General features: G+C 37.4%; 1 protein-coding gene across 9 annotated transcripts in view; it reads left to right on the top strand.

The window, feature by feature from the left end:
• Nucleotides 1-19,265, top strand: part of SYNJ1 (synaptojanin 1) — a 60,122-nt gene that overhangs the window by 7,123 nt on the left and 33,734 nt on the right. For 8 of the 9 annotated variants that reach the window (XM_042809660.1, XM_042809661.1, XM_042809662.1 and 5 more), the window contains exons 3-11: nucleotides 4,535-4,621; nucleotides 4,992-5,259; nucleotides 8,022-8,247; nucleotides 9,509-9,592; nucleotides 10,316-10,377; nucleotides 10,972-11,068; nucleotides 12,329-12,498; nucleotides 14,978-15,059; nucleotides 17,211-17,363. In XM_042809660.1, the coding sequence (XP_042665594.1) occupies nucleotides 4,535-4,621; nucleotides 4,992-5,259; nucleotides 8,022-8,247; nucleotides 9,509-9,592; nucleotides 10,316-10,377; nucleotides 10,972-11,068; nucleotides 12,329-12,498; nucleotides 14,978-15,059; nucleotides 17,211-17,363 (1,229 nt within the window). Of the gene's footprint in view, nucleotides 1-3,670; nucleotides 3,944-4,534; nucleotides 4,622-4,991; nucleotides 5,260-8,021; nucleotides 8,248-9,508; nucleotides 9,593-10,315; nucleotides 10,378-10,971; nucleotides 11,069-12,328; nucleotides 12,499-14,977; nucleotides 15,060-17,210; nucleotides 17,364-19,265 lie in introns of all 9 variants that reach the window. The other variant, XM_042809664.1, reaches the window with a different exon arrangement.

The raw sequence follows: 19,265 nt of genomic DNA, 5'->3' as shown, positions 1-19,265 counted from the left end.
GAGAAAAGAACTGTAGAGAGCCTAAATGAGAACTCTTAATGTGACCATAGCTTTACAGTTCTTGTAAAAATTGTGAAACTTTTTTTTTTAAGGGAGTTAAGCAGAATGGATTGTGCACCTGGAGTTGTCCCAGAGGCAGGGTTTCTAATGGAGTTTCCTTTGTGTAGCAGTAAGACAGCTGATATAATCCCTGTAAAACAGTTTAGTTAGTCACCTTTCTTAAATGGAAGTCATTGGCTGATAAGATGCGATATTGCAGATACACACAAGTGAGACATGGCCATTTAAAAAATACTATGGCCTATTAATTTTTAATAAGTATGACTTATTTTATTCCTTTTCTCTTGACACTGCAAAGAGTCTTGATGGCTTTCAGTAAGACTGCATTAAAACTTGACCTGAAAACCGCATTAAAGATGTTGTGGTTTTGTTGTCTTTTTATTCTATTAAATAACAAGTAATAGAAGAATACTGCCTCATAGTATTTTCTTTCCATCTTTATACGCAGACACTTAAGTTATGTCTACTGTAAAGTGCCACATACTTTGTAATTTAGAAATCTGTGAGCTTCTGCATTGCAGATGAAGGTTGTCATTCTAACTGCAGATTTCTGTCTTCAGAAGTTGCATGCCTTGACTCGTTCTTCGTAGTGTTTGTTTAGCTTGTTTTATTTTGCTCAGATAGCTTCAGTATTTGCTTACATCCAAGTAAATATAAATAAATAGAAAGGTCTGTTTCTGAGAGAGAAGTAAGCTCATTAATTTGCAGGAGTTTCTGCTTTCTTTGAGCTGATTTTAATATCAGCTGTGCGTTTTTCAAGGTATGGAGCTCATAATTCAAAGTCAAAGGGGTTCTCATGGCTGCAGGCCAGCCCATCATTTGGGAAGAGATGTTCTCATTTGTTAAGAATGTTGCAGAAGAAATGAGGAAACACTCTTGGAAACGTTGTCTTCTGTCAGGATTGCCTCAGCTTTGCCTTGGTTTGACTTCTGTGCAGTTCACGCAGCTGGTGATTCCAGCTTTTCGTAGAGAGAAGTGGTGTTTGGCTTTGCATACTCTAGATACAATGTACTATAAAGATGAAGTCTTGTCCACATAACTTTATTTCATATGCTCTTCTACATCCAGCATTATCTGAAGGTTTTGTGCATTCTGAATGAAGTGAGAGGGAGCAGATCTTCAAAAGTTATAGGGAGAAATCAAATAGTTCCAGAGCGTTTCTGTTGTTGTTCAGCCTGTTAGTACTGGGGGAGATAAAGACCCACAGATTTAACTTAAGCATCATCAGAAATGGGAAATGCTATGTGCAGCAGCTGTCAATAGTAAATTCCAGTCTGGATCTACTCTGGTCTGACTGGTTGGTTGTGTTTGTTGGTGTTTTGTGTTTTTTTTGGTTTTTTTTTTTTTGGGGGCGGGGGGGGGGCGCGGTTTACCTTTAGCATCTATGAAATGAAACTCATGCTTTTGCTTATTAATGGTGGAGGCACTGGTTTAGGAAATACTTTCTTGTAAATGCGTGATGGCTGAGTGGACTTTTGGTCTAAACCACATGTACAACTACTGTTTTAATAATAACACAGATGGATTTTGTCAGGAGACCAGCAGGCTGGTCTCAGGACACCACAGCAGACTTCAGGACCATCAGGCCCTACCCCAGCAAGGCTGCAGCAGGGCTGGGCTACCAAGGCATGTTGATGTCCCACCCATGTCTGATCCCTGTGGCCCTGGCCATCCCCTCATCAGGCCTGATCCCAAATCTTCCACAGGCTGATGTCGTGGCCTGGCCTCAGCTAGTCTTCATGGAACCTGGAGCTGTTCTCAGTTGCCTTACTCCTTGCCTGGGGCAGTGGGATGGGCCCGGGGCAGTGAGATCCCTGCCTGTAACTCTTGACTGCCAGGGAGCTGCAGGTCCTCACAGTGCCCCCACAGCTCAAGTGAGGAAAAGAAACCAAAAGGGAAAAGAAACAGTTTAGCTGTGGAGGCTTATGTGGTAACCATTTGTTGTCCCTTCAGTGGTTGTGTGTACTGGCTAGTATCAGTTGTCCCTACATCAAAATTCTTTTAAAATTAATGAATGCTGACAGTGAGAGGTATCACAGAATATCTTAAAGTAGAAGGGGCCTACAGGGATCAAATCCAACTCTTTGCCCCACACAGGACTGCCCAAAATTTAAACACTACGTTTGAGTATCATCCAAATGCTTCTTGATCTCCATCAGGCTTGATGCTGTCACCACTTCACTGGTGAGCCTGTTACAAGGCCTGACTGCCCTCTCAGCGTAGAAAGTTTAGCTGGTACCCATCTGGTTCACTCAGTGAGGGAGGACCTTGCCTTAGGATTTCAGTTGTGTTATAAAGCTGTGTGCCTTAGGGGAGGGTGGTACAAATGCATTGGAGTTAAGCTGCAGAGCTCACACAACAAAGGTCTTCAGAATCCAGGTTGCTTCTTGTAGAGCATCATGGATGCTGATTTCTTGTGTTTGAAATTCCCCTTGTGCTTGAAGTCCAGTTCTGGGAGGCAGAAATGTGGGGACAGGTGAGGAGGGCCAGAACAGGGTGATCTGAACCTTCTGAGGCATTTGCCACTTTCTTACGTGAATTTTGGCTTTAAGAAAAGACAGCATCAGCCAGTGCGTGAGAGAGAAGTACTTAAGCTCTGACTGTGGAAGAGTTCACACTCAGACATACTGTAATTGAAAACCATAGCATAAAACCTCGGTGCTTTGGGATAGTGCCTGGGAACTTGGCTGAGATAATAATAGTTGACTGGCTACAGTAGGTTTTTCTGGTTTCATTTTCTCTTTGTTTTTGCCACCTTTTACTGCTTTATTAGTCTCTCTTGGCTTATTTTATGGATCTGAATTTGCAAAGCCCACGCTACTTAATTCACTTCAGGCATTTATTTATTGAGGCTCAGCAAGGAGAACAGGCGCTCTGTGCAATGAGAAAAACAGAGTTAATCCACAGAAGACAAAAAAGCCATTGTTTTATGATATTGTTAAATGCTGCCAAGCTCCCCTAAGGAAAAACCCTGCAAAAAGATATTAGTTGGAAAGAAAACCTCATCTATCCTTAATAATTTGAAATGCGGAGGAATACAGTGGTTTTCTGCCTACCAAAAGATGAGTTCAGAAGAGTGCATTAATCTCACTGAATGCATTATGGAAAAATGGATTGGAAGTTTGAGAGTTGTTCTTCCCATCCTGATAGTGTTCTAGTTAAGCAAAATATGGTGATGCTGATAAATCACTTTGTAAGCAGTGTGTTTGTATTAGCTGTGATTTGTAACACTGTGGATGAGGATTTGGGGAACAATCCTGCTTCTACAATTCTCTTTTTCTTTGTTTCTACATTCCAGAATACAGTGTAAATAGTTGAAGAAGGATTTTTTTTTAAGTGCATTTTATATATTGAGCTAGCTTGGATTTCAAACTGAGGTTAAATAATTGTTTCATCTATAGAGTGGATTAGAATCTCCGTTAAAAAAACTGGCAGACATTTAAACAAAAGGCATATAAACTGGTGCATGGGCAGTGCTGTGCTAAGCTTAGGAACACTCAATAGGAAGATTCACAACAGCTGTTTTAAAGAAAAGATAGCTAACATGAAATAGGACACAACATTGTGCCAGAGCAGGTGTTTCAATTTACACTTTTCCTTGTGTTGATAGTGAATCGAAGTGAAAATTTACTATTTTTGAGGAAGGAGAAGGTGCTGATCCTTGATGACCTGCAAATCTCAATTGATCCAGTGGCACAGCTGGAATTGTCAGCCTTTGTGCTTCAGGAGCAGACCCAGTCACGAGCAGCAGCTCAGGACAGGTGGGATCCTGTTTCTGCTGTGCTCTGCAGGCTGTTGCCTGGCTCCACTGCCAACCTTGTTTGCCTGGTTTTCCGAGAGCTGATTAGAGTTCTAAAGTATGTACACTAAAATTAACTCCTAGGTAAGTAATAGCAGATATACTTCAATTTCTTCTAAAATCCTACAAATCCAATATTTTTTTCTGTGGAAAAAGACTTGGATTTTAGATACTGTCATCTTTTGGCCTCAGAAGACTTACAGTTTCCTTGGAATATAGTGAAATCTGATTGAAATATGTTTGGGATAATCTAGTTATCTGGAAATAATATTATTTCATATTTTTATTCTTGGAGAGTATGGATTTATTTATTCAGAAATAAAAAGCATTTAGCACTACCTTAATTTCAAAAGAACATTCTCATGGAAATAATTTGCTTGTGGTTTTGATCCTTTTTATGTTAGGAGGTGATAATGTTAATACCTATCACTTGAGGATTATGCACGTTTCTTTTTGGGGGGCCTAAAAGTATGGAGTATCATACATTGTCATAAAATCAAATACTCATTTTTCACTATAAAATGCCATGTGCTCATAAATTCTGATTTCTTTCCTGCAGTTGTATGTTAGCACTATAGCTGTACTTACTTGGATTTTCAGTTTAGAGCAGATTCATTGTCCACACCATAGCGTGCAGTCTTTGACGTCATAAAACCTTTTGTTTTGTCTTCATAGCATCTGCAGAAAAAGATACAATCAAGAATACCTACTCCAAAGTAATGGATGCATATGGGCTTCTGGGAGTATTAAGATTAAACCTAGGTGAGTAAGCTTATCTAAAACTTTAATTTCTCATTTGGGAAAGAAAACTGTGTTGCTTCTGCAAAACTCCAGAACAGGAGCTGTGCTTGCTTTTTACTTTTGTCTCTGTAGGGTAACTTGCAAGTTTGGAGTGCTCCCAGAAATGAGGGAGTGGACAAAAATAACTTCCTCTTTCGCAATCCCTGTTACTTTCAGCGTAGTTTCTCCTATTTGTGTTTCCTTCTATTCTGTTGAAGTTGAGAATGGCTTCTTCGTGTTAATAACTTTCTCAGCCAAGTCAGGGTCAGATTGTGTGCACTGAAGAATGTGAATATGTCAGCATCACAGTCTAAGATCAATTCTCTTACATGTGCCTTTTTTGCTTTTCCAGGAGACACGTTGCTGCATTATTTGGTTCTAGTAACAGGATGCATGTCTGTGGGAAAGATTCAAGACTCTGAAGTCTTTCGAGTTACCTCCACTGAGTTCGTATCGTTACGAATCGAATCAACAGATGAAGATCGTATTTCAGAAGTGCGCAAAGTTTTGAATTCAGGCAACTTTTATTTTGCGTGGTCTGCCACTGGTGTCAGCTTAGATCTTAGTCTCAATGCTCACCGCAGCATGCAGGAGCACACCACTGACAACAGGTTTTTCTGGTGAGTTCACAGTGTGCTTTATCAGAGGTTCTTTAGATTTAGATCAGACGTTCTGTAGATTAATGTATGTGTGTGCAAACTAAGCTGTGCTAAGTCTTCAACTCTGTTTTCATCAGCTCTTAAATGTAGGCCTCGCAAATATTAATTAGCTCCAGAGCATCATTTTAACTCTGAGGACATAAGTATGATGATCTTAGTGATACCATGTTCTGTGGCCACTTGGTATTTCCTAATTGGATGAGACAGATTTTTACTGCTTCTGATACGATACTTTGATCTGAACAGTCTTTGTGATGTGATGTTTCAGCTTTGGTGTCTTTTAGTTCTTCATAAGTATGTTGATTTTCTTTAAAATGAGTGAGTAACGGAACTTCGACAAAAATTGAATCTTAAGAGCATTCTGGATGCTAAAATGGTGGGGGTTTTTAACATGTAGTTTCCAAATGAGTTTTCATGTATTGAAGGGCTGTAAAAGTTTTATCACATGGATAATTGTGTTGTTGCTAATTTTGCTGAAACAGAGCAGGTGTGTTACACTACAATACACATTGCTTGGCCACTGAACTTACTATCATTTTGCAGAATATCTTTCAATAAGATACAAGGTTTTCACACAAAATTCTTGATTAAGGGAATACTGCTGCTCCTGCCAATAAGCAGAAGGTGATCATCCCCTCGTATTCAGCACTTGTGAGGCTGTGTGTACTGGGTCCAGTTTTGGTTTCTTCACTACAATAAATGTATTGAGACCTGGAGTGTGTCCAGAGAAGGGCAGTGAAGCTGTGAGGGGTCTGGAGTGCAAGTTTGATTGGGAGTGTTTGAGGGAGCTGGAGTTGTTCAGCATGAAGAAGAGGAGGCTCAGGGGGAGACCTTGTAGTGCTCTACAATTGGCAGAAGGGAGGTTGTGGCAAGATGGGTGTCAGGCTTTTCTTGCAGGTAATAGCAATGGGACGAGGTAATGGCCTCAAGTTGTGCCAGAGAAGGTTCAGGTTGGACAGTAGGAAACATTTCTTTTCAGAAGGGCTGGTTATGCATTGAAACAGGCTTTCCAGGGAGAGCGTGGAGGCATTCAATAAACATGTAGATATGGCAGTTAGGGGCATGTTTTCGTGGGGAGGGGTCAATGATTGGACTATTATCTTACTATTTTTTTCCATTCTTAATGATTTTGTGATTCTATGAAATAATGCTGGTGATGCATTCTGAACTTTAGAAACGGTGAACAAATTCTGCTCACCTATTTTTCAGTCTTGTTTAAAAAGCATGCTACCAAGTCTTCAGGACCCTTCCAATGGTCATGGACACACGTATAGTTTTCAACAAGTGAAAAACTATCTGTTTGCTCTCTTTTCTATTCAATATGCAAGGCCTGGAATACTGTTGCCACTGTTTTGTTCAGACAGAGGAGCATGATCAGATTGTTATGTTAAAGCAAATATGTGTATCAGTACTGAAAATGAGTTGCAGTCTTCAGCGACTTGCATGTTAAAGTAGATTTAAAGGAATTAAGGGATCCTAGCTATGTATCTTTGTGTCTGGAAAAGGGCTGTTTGTAGGTCAGTATTTCAAGGCGTGGTGGTGTGTGCTGATCCTGTCCAAATCAGATTGGCCTTGCATTTTGTCCCTTGATGTAAAACTTCTCAGCTTTTGTTGTTGGTTTTTTTTTTCCCCAGTAAGAATCATTCTTAATAGGAGGAAGATGAATTATCACAGATTCCAAGACCAAATATTCTGATTATGCATTTCAGTGAGCTCTTGTGGGCTTTTTCTATTCAAAAGTCCCAGTCTCAAGTTGCCCAGGGAGGAATGTTGTTCATTTTCTTACCCTTCTATTGTAATGCATCCACGTACTTCTTTGTAAAATGAAAGTATTCACATGATTTGAATGTTTATTAATGAATATTTTTTAAAGCAGGTCATGTGTTTGATAAGTTGCAGGTTTACTTTATTTTATTTTTTCTTACTTAGAAGTTTAGAATGAAAAGGCTGCAATTAAAATAAATACTTTCAGCCATTACACCAAACTTTATTTGCAATTGTGGTGGAATTTTCTGGGCACTGTCAGCAATTCTCTTACTAGAGTTTTTTGTGGTTTTTTTTTTTTTTTTTTTTTGCTGTACAGAAAACTTTACTTCCCTTTTATACAACAAATGTTTCCAAAGAAAAACAAAACCTCAGTAGAGTGAAACACCAATTCTCCCAAATCCCAACAAATCCCAGCTCTATTTACTCACTACAGCATTAATGGGTACTACTTAATGTATAGCTATATCCAGATTGTGGATCTTCCTTTTGTTTCATCAGTCACTGGTATTAGAATTAGGTATATGCAATATAAAATGCAGCCACACCTAGCCCTGAAACTGATATTTACAGAGTTTTGAAAATCAATTGGTTATGAATGTGTTCCTGCTTTGGAGTGTTTTTTCTCTTTTTTTCTCTCTAGTTGAAGAGCAGATGCTATGGGTTTTTTTTTTAGTTGTTTGGTTTTTTTTAGGATCATTAAAATTCATGACTTACTGTGCCATCATCAAAACTATTCCCTTGTAAACTCTGCTATTTTAAGTATTTTTAAGTAAGAATTACATCATGTAACTATGACATATTTTTTTCCTTTTCTCATTTGTATTAGTGGGCATAGGATATAAAAAGTTAGCATCTGGTGTTAACAAATTGAGCTGTGCTTTATTTTCTTCCCGTATATATATATATATATTTTTTTTCCCATATATATATATATATATTTTTTTTTTTCCTGATAGGAATCAGTCACTGCATTTACATTTGAAGCACTATGGAGTGAACTGTGATGACTGGTTGTTACGTCTCATGTGTGGAGGAGTGGAGATAAGGACGATTTATGCAGCTCACAAGCAGGCAAAGGCTTGTCTCATTTCACGACTAAGCTGTGAGCGAGCAGGGACCAGGTTTAACGTCCGGGGAACCAACGATGATGGTCACGTTGCTAACTTTGTTGAAACAGAGCAGGTATGTCAGACACAGTGCACATTCACTTGATGAGCTCGGTGTAAGTTTTTGTGGTGATGTTTTTTTTTTCTTCCCCAAATCCAACAGGTTATGAATCGAGTCTGTAACCAGCAGATATGAAAATAGTTCCTTTGCTGCTAAATGAGGGATCTAAGTAGGTTACATAATTCGCTGATCTTGGTTTTTAGTGTAGCTTAAGGTCAGGGCATGCGTGGGTCTGAGTTTCACTAGCTTAAGTAGGTGTTACCCATCAGCTGAACTGCTGCTGTAGGTGGCCATACTTGCTTTTAGCTTGAGCTGTAGGTGTGCTTCTTTTAGCCTGAACTAATTGTAAACATCAGCAAAAGAGACTTTGGCAGATACATGTCGCCTGGTGCCTGGGGAAAGATAAAAGCATTCCTGTGGTTACTTAATATGGCTCAGAAAGGTAGTCTTTAAAGCCGCTGTAATTCTGCTGCATTTGGTTGCATTTCCTTGCCCTTATTATTATACTGAAATGCAGGAAGCCATTAAATCATTCTTTTAACTTTTTTTGCCCACTTCCTATGATAACCTAGTTACCAAGATGTTGTTCCTGCAAAAGTATTCATGTGAGTAGGTATTTTTGATTGACTCGCTGCAAATCCTAGGTGACTTCAGTAGGATTTTATCTAGCTGGAGCTCTGCCCATGCACATCTAGTTTTGGGAGTGTAGTTAGAATGCTGTTCCTGTGGTTTCTCAGCGCAAGCCTCCTTCAAATAATGTCACTAGATGTCTGTGGCATATCATCATCACACTGAGTTTCCTTTCCCTTATACTCAACAGACAATTGCATTTCATATTCTGGTGCACAAAATCTGTGCAGGTGTTCTGAGTAGGCTGCATTGTTATTTTCTGTGCACTGGTTTACATTTCAACTATTATGGGTCTTGTGATGTAGGAAACAAAAACTTTACAGGAAGCTATCAAGATTTCAAAATAATTAGTTACTCTTAGTACAAAAGTCATTCAGGCCCAAGTAATAAAATCTTGCAGTATTTTCTCAACCTTTCTGAACCGTGTTTCCACAGGAAGCGTAGAAGTGCCAGAACTACTTATGAATTGTTCAAATCTGAAAGAGGAATAAGTGTGAGGAAAACAAATGGTGTTTTGCATGGTGGAATAGGCAGTGTGTAAATATATTTTGTTTACTGCATGTCTAGCTAAGGCTAACAAATTTAAAACCTCCATACATTCCCTAATGCCTAGTAATATTATGTGTTGGATTTTTTTCCTCAACAGGTGATATATTTAGATGATTCTGTGTCATCTTTCATCCAGATTCGAGGGTCTGTTCCATTGTTTTGGGAGCAGCCAGGCCTGCAGGTAAGCAGGAGATGGATCTAATTATAATTCCTCCCCATGTGTTCTTAAGCATCATGGAGTAACTTCTAGGCTCTTCTGCAGTTAGCTACCCAGATGAGGTTGCCTTTGGAAGCAAGTTGATGCTGTTATTCAACATAGCAAATCTGCTACTTTTGAGTCTCTGAATGCTGTCTTGCATAAGTTTGAATGTCCATTAATTTGAGATGTTTTGTTTTTGAAGTTCTGAGATTTTCTGTTTTAATTTAAATAGCTGTTTCAAAATAGATTATCTAAGAGCATGCTCAGAGACTGGTTCAGAGACTCTGAATTATTCTTCTGTAAGGTTTTTCAGGAAGTCACGAGTGCCAGCAATATAGTTAAATCCCAGTTTTCTTGGAATAGGGATATCAGCAACTACTATTGGGATATAACTTTTATAGAGAGGTTTTTTTTAAAGTTCATGCTTCGCAATTACTTTAGGTTCTTTAAGCTGGGCATATAAGCATGTTGCAATAGACCCTCTAAAACGTTTGTTGTTTTATTTTTTTTTTCTTTTTACAAAAGTGAAATGAAACTTCAGGAAAGCCAATAAAAGAATGCTCATCATAGCAAACAATAAATTTGGGGGAGTTGGTTTAGATAGCGTAACGAATTTTTAGGCCATCTTTAGACATTCAGGATTAAGTGGTCTTGGAAGAACCAGTCAAATGTGTTATGACAAATGGTTTAATGTTTGTGTTACAGGTGGGATCCCATCGTGTCAGAATGTCAAGGGGTTTTGAGGCGAACGCACCAGCATTTGACAGGTGATGTCTTGAGATTTTGTGAAGGTGTTACGAACCTCTGATAAGTGATATATCAATGTGCTGGGATGTATTATTTCAAGCAGGAGGCTTTGCCCATGCGAAAGTGTGATTCGCCAAAGCAGCAGAGTGTCTGGGAAATCTTTTCAAAAACTTTTGCAGGTTTTCTTGTGCCTTTGAGTGCTTTGTTGAAAAGTTTGAAAAAAAATGTAAGATTGAAATGCTTCATTAAATTTAGAACAAAAATTATAGGCACACAGTGAACAATCCATATTTGTCAGCTGCTGTTGTAGAAGTAAAATCTATACTTTGATTTTATTCTTAACACGACCATTTCACATCATCGTGATTTTAAGTACATGCATTTTGTCAAACAACATTTTTGATGCTATTATCTGAGTTAAAGAGCCATCAATTGTTATATGCTGTTATTGGATTACATTGCTGATACTGGCTTATATGGCCATAACATAATGTAAGACTTGCTGGAGATGTTAGAATCTCCACTATGTTTGTGTCAGTGTTCCACACGGTCATGTTAATTTTCAGCATGAGCATTTTCAGAAAATGAGTGTGGAATTGTTCTTCTGTTAACAGGCATTTCCGAACTCTTAAAAATTTATATGGCAAACAAATTATTGTGAATTTACTTGGGGCAAAAGAAGGGGAGCACATGCTCAGCAAAGCTTTTCAGGTAAGAATTATCTTTCTCTCATGGTGCTTTTCCTTGGAATTGGAATGTGTGCTATGAAGCTTTTACATAGCCTTTGAAAAATGAAATAAATACTGGTATACCCAGCAACAGCTACTGCATGGAGTTAAAGAAGTATCTATCCTAAAAGTACTGCTTAAGATAAATAGTGTGAATTTTTGAAAGCTGTTTACAATTATGGCTTGATTGTGTGCAGACTGATGACTTTGCTGAAAAATTATCAAATAGACAATATTGAGAGATCTGCAGTTATTCTTATATTTTGTGCTTGTTAGGTTTAATTGTAAAGGAAATCTTTTTTGCCCTGTAATGCTGGTAAATGATCCTTTGTGACTTTTCATAATATTGTATTTCTTTTTAAAATCTTCCCTTTTGAATTCTGGGGTACATTACTTAATATTTTTTAAAAATTACAAATTTTGCATATAAATTTAAAATCTGCTTTGATTAAATTGGAGCTTTTGTTCAGAAGGCATTCACTATAGCTGGCCTGTGTTACAAATTCATGCTAGGTAGTTAAAAACAACTGTCACGTAGCTGTCCTCAGATTCTGCCAACATGAGCAGCCTTCTTTGAAGCCTGAGAACATTGCAGCAGCCATGTGTTGCTTTTCTTTTCCTTCTTCCCTTTCCCTTTGTATTACAGTAGTTGAATGTTTTAGGCCATTTGCTAGCATCTTTTCTGAATCCAGGCATCCTGGCAGGAGATGTTATTGTTCGCGGATGTGTATTGCTGTGTATTAATACAGCTCATGACTCTACCATTCCTCTATCACCAAAGGTTTTGTGAACAGTTTTATGATTTTTCAGGGAACTGAAGGGGAAATTTTACTCAAACTGTCCTCCACAGCAATCTAAATTATTTGTCTGCTTTGTCTGTTATTTCTAAAATGGTGGGTATAGCGTAAGGGCTTAGTAAAGGGAAATGTTTTAACAGGAGAAGCTGTCGTGTGTGTGATTGGTGATCCCTAGTATAGTAAGCAAAACAAAAACAAAACAACAAAACGGCATCTTGTTTGTGACAAGAGAAAAATAGAAACAAAGGTGAAATACTTGTCAGTTTTGAATGGTTTGTTGCACAATAGTGATAAAACAACGTAGAGGGCACAGAATATCTAATAAAACTGCTTTAAAAATGTTTAAATTCTTGTTTAGCCTCTTGTTTAATCTCGTTCTACTTATGTTACTCCGTGATCATGTATTAGCATATTTATGTTCTTTTCTTCTCTATTTACAAAACCAGAGCCACTTAAAAGCATCTGAACATTCAGCTGACATAAAAATGGTGAACTTTGACTATCATCAAATGGTTAAAGGTGGAAAGGCAGAAAAACTGCACAGTGTGCTTAAGCCTCAAGTCCAGAAATTCTTAGAATGTGGATTTTTTTATTTTGATGGAAAGGAAGTAAAAAGGTTTGCATTATCTTTCTTTCTTTCTTTTTTATTTTCCTGTGTATTTACTCAAATTAAATTATGGTTCTGAGGTGCTTTCAACCTCGTAGCCAGAAGAGAAAAATATTTCTGGTTATGTTATTGTATTTCTACTGTATACAAGATGATAATGTTCAGCAACTAAGTATGAATCACTTATTTTATTAAAACTTTGTCTTGCTCTGAATATGCTCTGAAAGTCTTGATGGAAACAGCCTCTGAAGCATTGGTGGGATATGACTTAATTTCAGGTTCTCTTGAATTCACCATTTTGTGAATGTGGTCAATTGTCCTTTTTCTTGAGTGTGCTCCTATAGGATTGAAGGATGAATGCTTTTTCCCATTCCTTGTATAACTTATTCATATTTTCCTCAGCAATGGAGCATGCCGTTTTCAGTTTGTTGTGAACGTCAATTTTTCAGTGCTATCTTCCTTGAAATTTGTTTGGATTCCCGCCAGTTGACGTATTCAGTTCTCCACAAAATGAGTCACTCACAATAGCCATATGAGTTTTAAATATAATACAATATAATACCTTCTTATTGTGTGATCTTTACCCAAGATAAATGAGTTCCAAAGGATTTCAAATAAGGTTTTGCAGCTGGGGAGAATTATTATTTGGGAAGCATCATATTGAGATGTGAGAAATGCATCTTACTGAGGTGCAAAAAACGTATGTTGAAATGTCCTTATGGAAAAAAAAAAAAAAGGTCAGCTATTCAGTAGCCTTGTAGGCAAGATTCATTACTGAGTTTTGATCAGCAATCTGTGCTTTTTGCAGATCATGTAAGAACGTATTGCTGATGTAGCAAATACAGCTAGTGGTAGAAGAGGAGGCAAAGGTAGTTTAGAGAAACATTTTCAGCAGCTGATATTTGCTTTAAGTCACGCATTTCTAATTTTATCATATTTTTAGCTCTAACTTCTGTTAAAGAAATAAATTCTTTCTAGCACTTGTGGAAGTATTGGGATACTTCCATGATACCCCGTGATAGCAGGGGTGCATGTTGTATGTCATATATTCTTGTCCTTATTTCCCCTTTCTTCTTCCTAGAGCAAAGATCTCAGCAGGAAAGGGCAGGGCTAGGAATAGGCAATGTTCCTGCTCTTCTCCCCTTCACACCCTTCCTCCATTTAATTAACACCAGGGCGGAGCATTTCTGTGGGATTTTCCATGACAAGCATTGAGTGAAGGGATGTTGCCATGGCCTGGGTTCTGTCTGCTGATACAGTGGGGGAGGAGAGAGTTCCAGTGCTGCTCTGCATCCTGACTTCACTGCGGGACTGTGTCCTGCAGGGGCAGGTTTCAGTAGATCTGAAGAAGGTTAGATTTAGTAGAATGGTAGTTAGAGCACATCCCCACCTCAAAACACTATTTGTATTCTTACAAAAGTTTTTAAATCTTTTTTTTTACTTTTGTTTTACATCCTAAAAATAGTGTAGCCCTATCACTTTGTGGGGCTATTCGATCTTGCCAGAGATCCAGATAGTATCATCACCTCTCAAAATGACTGACAGCAAAATAGGTTGTGACTTGTGATAGCTTTAAAATTACTTGAAGATTATGGATCATCTCCATTGTAGAATGTGAGTTTTCCCTCTAATACTGATAGCAAGTTTCTATTTCAATAAAATATAGACATAGTAACAGAATAATCTCGGCAAAGATTTTTCAGTATTTTCAACAATTTTCTGATTAGTTGTTCAAGCTGAGTAAATGTATCAACCTTTACTAACTTAATTGGACAAAGGGGGTAGCGGGAATGACAAAAGATAGGAAAAACATAAATCACTGGGAGAGCATCAAATGTTTATTCTCGTAGCCAGCCAAGAAGAATGTGAACATTGCCTAATATGACCCTTCTGAGAGCTTTTTAGCAAAGATGAACAGGCTTCTTTCAAAGAAGGGGACTGCTTTTGGGGATCCTGATGGCATCAGTCATCTGTCTATCTAAAGGGAAGAGTTTTAATTTTCATTCGTGTTTGGGGAGGAAAAGTAAAGAGAGATTGAAATTGAATTTAATTTTATCACGAGTTGTTACTTTTATTAGGACAGTTCTTTTTATTTTTTCTTTGTTTATCATTTTTGTAATTATTTCTCTCTGAAGTTCTTACAAAATGTGTTAGCTAGATTCTTTAAAAATGAAACTTACTGTTGCGTAACAGCTTAACCAAGAAAGCAAGGAGAACTGCAGAAAAACTTAAAGGCTCGTCTTATTTGCAGAAAACTAATTACTTTTGTGTAATCAGTGCTGTTGCAAAATTACTGCTGTTATCGTAGCTAACCTTCTATTGCTGATGCATTTATAAATGCACTCAAGATGAGAGTAACAACGCAGTGACAATGCTGTGATGTACTATTCTGGTTCAGATCTTAATGTCCCTGTCTCTGCTGATGATGTGCATTAAATGAGTTATTTCAGTTGTTTTCTGTTTCTGTCTCTCGTTGTCCTTGGCACAGATCTCAAAGTGGTACTGTCAGAACAAACTGCTTGGACTGTCTGGATAGAACAAACAGCGTGCAGGCTTTCTTTGGCTTAGAGGTAGGAAAAACAACGTGCATTTCCAGATACAGAACTGTTCCTGATACTTCTGTAGGAAGTAGACTGTAAAAGTAGCTGTACCTTCCACATGATAGCTGAATAAAAATAAATGGTAGGTGGCCTTTTGATTTATAGCATCGTACTCTCTTGTTTTGTGGGCAGCCAGCTCTTAGTTTGATGAAGCAGTAGTTGTGCAGTAATTGCAATTACACAACTGTCACGTAGCGTTACGAAAAACGCTTCGCTCTTTAAGTGTCAGTTTGTCTTTTAAGATCGAGGATTGCAACTACAGAATAAGTAGTGGTGGTGTAGTCCTTCACAAAACACTCACAGTTAGTCTGTTAGAGTCACAGAATCCTTAGAGTTGGAAGGAACCTTTGAAGACCATCTAATCCAATGCAGTGAACAGGGACAGCAGAATCAGGTGCCCAGGGCCTGATCCAGCCTCACCTTGAAAGTCTCCAGTGATGGAATATCAACCACATCTCTGGGCAACCTGTTCCAATGCCTCACCACTGTCACTGTGAAAGACTATCCAATCTAAATCTACACTCTTAGTGCTTGAAACCATTTTCTCTTCTAAGAGATGAAGCTCTTCATAAGAGATTACAGTTCCCAGCATCTGCTAGTCCTCTCATCTTGTTTCCACATCTCTATGCTGTGAATTCTTTGTAGAAGGATGTTGTGGTTGTAGCTTTGGCTATGGTCAGATTGTGTCGTTCACCTGTACTGTGGGATTCAATTCTGTTACCAGGCTCTGCTTCAATAAGTTGGCTTGCTATTGAAACGCTGTGAAACATTACCTATTGGATTTTAATGATATTGCAGTAGGATTTGTAGTGTAATAGAAAGTATAGTGTAGTACTCACACAGAAGACATAGATTTACAGCTCTACATTTGCCTTTGTAATACCTTTGAAGGAGCTGAATTAATAGTATTTTTTTTTCAGGCTAAGTATGTCAAACTTATCCTTGAGAAAAAGAGAGCTAAACTGTGATTTCTGCTAAAATTCTAAAATTCATTCATAAGCAGGAAAAATCTAAGTCCTACCAACTGCTTTCTTAATTTTAAAAGACTACCACCCTAAATCTTTTTTCTTTTTTTTTTTAATGATATATATTCTCTTGATTTGTGAACCGTGGACAAACAGCTGACATAACAAAATGAAATACACAATTCCCGGAATTTTTTTCCTCATTTATTTCTACTTTAATTCTCTCTACAAGTTCCTTTTCTGTCTGTTATTTGTTCCCGTCTAACCTTCAGAATACTGTCTGTGCATAATTCTGTCTTCATCATTTTAGGCCCCTTCTCCTTGCCAGCGGACACTTCAAGGTGTTAAAAATGTTCTAAAACACTTGAAAGCAGCTTCTTCATTAGCTTTAATCATTAGTATTTATTTTCACTATTTTGGTAGCAACAAACTTAGTTGATTTTTTTTTTTCTAAGTAAACTTGATTCTGGGATTTTGGGAAAGGTACAGTAGTTCAACAGTAGTTCATTTCTATTTCCCTGGGCATAATGCTGTGTTTGAAATGTCGTATTATTTTACATTTAAATGCAATTATATTTCATATATACCTATAATATAATTGCATTCAATGTAGAAGGCACAGTAAAAAAAAATGAATTGAAGTACACTGACTGTAAGTGTGAAGATTGTGGTTTGTCAGATAAAAATTACACATGAAAACAGAATGAATGATAGCAGCCATTGCAGTTTCACTCATTGCAGAGCTCTGTTCATGTTGCATTCTGGTAATAGAGGTTCATGTGTTTGATAGTACACTTTATGTTGGGAAACATAAATAGTCCTATTTCTAAAAGATTTAAATAGAAAGACTTCAGAATCAAAGCCAGCCTACCTTGTGATATGGCAGTTTTTAGGTAAAAATGTTTAAGATTGTTGACATTTTCCTGTATTTCTACCTGCTTTTAAAACAAAGTGAAATGCTGAAGCTAAAGCTCCAGATAGAATACAATTAAACATGGCATGGTATTTGTTCAGTATTATGTGTCTGGGTATAAAGCAAAGATTTTGGGGGGGGCGGTTGTATATATGCTCGAAAAATGTGATGTACTTTTTAATAAATATATTAGAAAAACATTAAAGATCTTTCTCTTGCAAATGTTGCCTTCAACTGTTGCAGATGCTAACAAAACAACTGGAGGTGTTAGGATTAGCTGAGAAGCCTCAGCTGGTTACTCGCTTTCAGGAAGTTTTCCGATCCATGTGGTCTGTGAATGGAGATTCTGTCAGTAAAATTTATGCTGGGACTGGAGCCCTTGAAGGAAAAGCTAAGGTAAAGTGCATTGTATTTGAATCTTCATCAATTTCCAATGTTTGTTTATTTTTTTTTTTTAGATTCTTTCATGGATTTAAGAAATATTGTTTTAAAAAGTGTGCTTTGGTTGTAATCTTAATAAGCCAGTGAATGGGGAAAAAGAAAAGCGTTTAATGAGAAAAGTTTGGTTATCTTGACAGCCAGATCTTGTGTCAGTACATCCTTTCTTAGCCATGCCCCTGCTTCCCAGATGATACTACCCTCTAGGAAAGGATGAGGCTCAAAACTTTGATTTCTTTTGATCATAGCTCTAAAAAATGTATATTCAAATCAGCTCTAATCTCTTTGTTTCAATTTTCTGTCTGTACCTCTGCCTTCTACTGTTTTAGTTTCATTCAGTGCATCTCCTTGTTTTTCAAATGTATTTCACTGCTCATTGTTGTCCATGCTTTTAGCATTTATTAACAGTGCTAAAATTCAGCAGGTTATGGTAAGGTATTTTTCCTTTGCATGCTCATCTAGCTATTGCTTTTTAGTTCTGCAGTTACTGGAAAAACAATAACAACCGCCAAAACCATCAATTTCTGTTTCTGCTTTCCTTTTTATGGAATATTGTCCTACTTGGCACTGTCATGCTCTGTTTCTCATCAGTTTGTTTTGTTTTGGTTGATGCGTGAGTGGTTCAAATTTCCTAATGCTTTCTCTTATTTCTCTTCTTAACAATGTTGCTTTTTTGTTTCTGTAATTCTCTACACGTAATACTTGTCAAGACAAAGAAAAAATGAACCATGATTATTATTACCCTTAGTTCCTTCAAGAATCTCTTCTCATACAATTCCTTTTATTCAAGAATACACTGCTTCTCATTACGTGATCTCTGTTCAACTCATTTCCATATGTACTACGTATTCATAGTTGGCTATTTTGTTTTTCACTGTTTCTTCATTTAAACCATATCAGGGTCTTTCTCTGCACAAATAGAAGGCATCACAAGTAAGCTACATTAAAAGAAAACAACTAAATGGTCTTGTTGCTGATTCTGCCCTTAGTTGGTGCATCAAGGCCTTCTCATTTGGTAGTTGCTCATGTTTTAGTATAGAATGGAATTTTGTTACAAAACATTTAGTTTTACTTTATGTCAACTAGACCCTCGGGAAAGCTACAGTAAGTACTTTATGGGGTGTTTCCCCTTCTCCTGATTTTTTCATTCAACCTTATTTGTTTCTTCTCCTAAATTAATACTGTTCCTGGTGATCATTAGACTACTTAAAATTTTTACTTTGTGGCATGCATTTGTTGTATTTGCACTTCAATTTTTAACATGTAAAACTCAGAGTATGTTTACTCTGTTGTTTTTATAATAATACAGAATAGTCCATCGTTGTCACTGGGGTCCCAGTCCTGGTACAGCTGTCAGTGAGTACCAACAATACAGCTGTTAGGATAGTACTAACTATAGTATATTCAAAGGCAGCATCCCAGATAGAAATCCCTCAATTTGAAGAGGACCTCTAATACTTGCAAGGCCATCTGTTGGTTGCCATTCTTTCAGTGAAACTTGACCAGGTCACTGCTCAGTATTTCGTAGGCACTCTGCTAATATATTTTAAATTTTTGTTTTCAGCTTATTTTTCTCATTTCTCAAACGAAAGGTTTGTCAGTTTGATTCTTCAAAATCCAAGAGTACTTAGTAAAAACATGGAAATTTGGGATAGGAGAGAATGTATTTTGACCTTAAGCATGTTAATGTACTGAAAAACAGTCCTTTTTTAAAGAATGATAATACTTACTACATCTAACTCCTTACCTACTCTTTCTTTTGCTCTCTCTGGGTTCCTTTCAATTAATTGCCTGATATGTGAATGGTGAGTGTGTTTTTTGGATCATGTCTTAAGTCGTTCATTTTCTGACAGAAAACAA

This window comes from Centrocercus urophasianus, unplaced genomic scaffold (genome assembly GCF_019232065.1).
Source record: "Centrocercus urophasianus isolate 14NV4802_14NV808 unplaced genomic scaffold, USGS_Curo_1.0 seq_12, whole genome shotgun sequence".
Taxonomy (NCBI): domain Eukaryota; kingdom Metazoa; phylum Chordata; class Aves; order Galliformes; family Phasianidae; genus Centrocercus; species Centrocercus urophasianus.
This window is presented reverse-complemented; position numbering and strand designations above follow the sequence as displayed.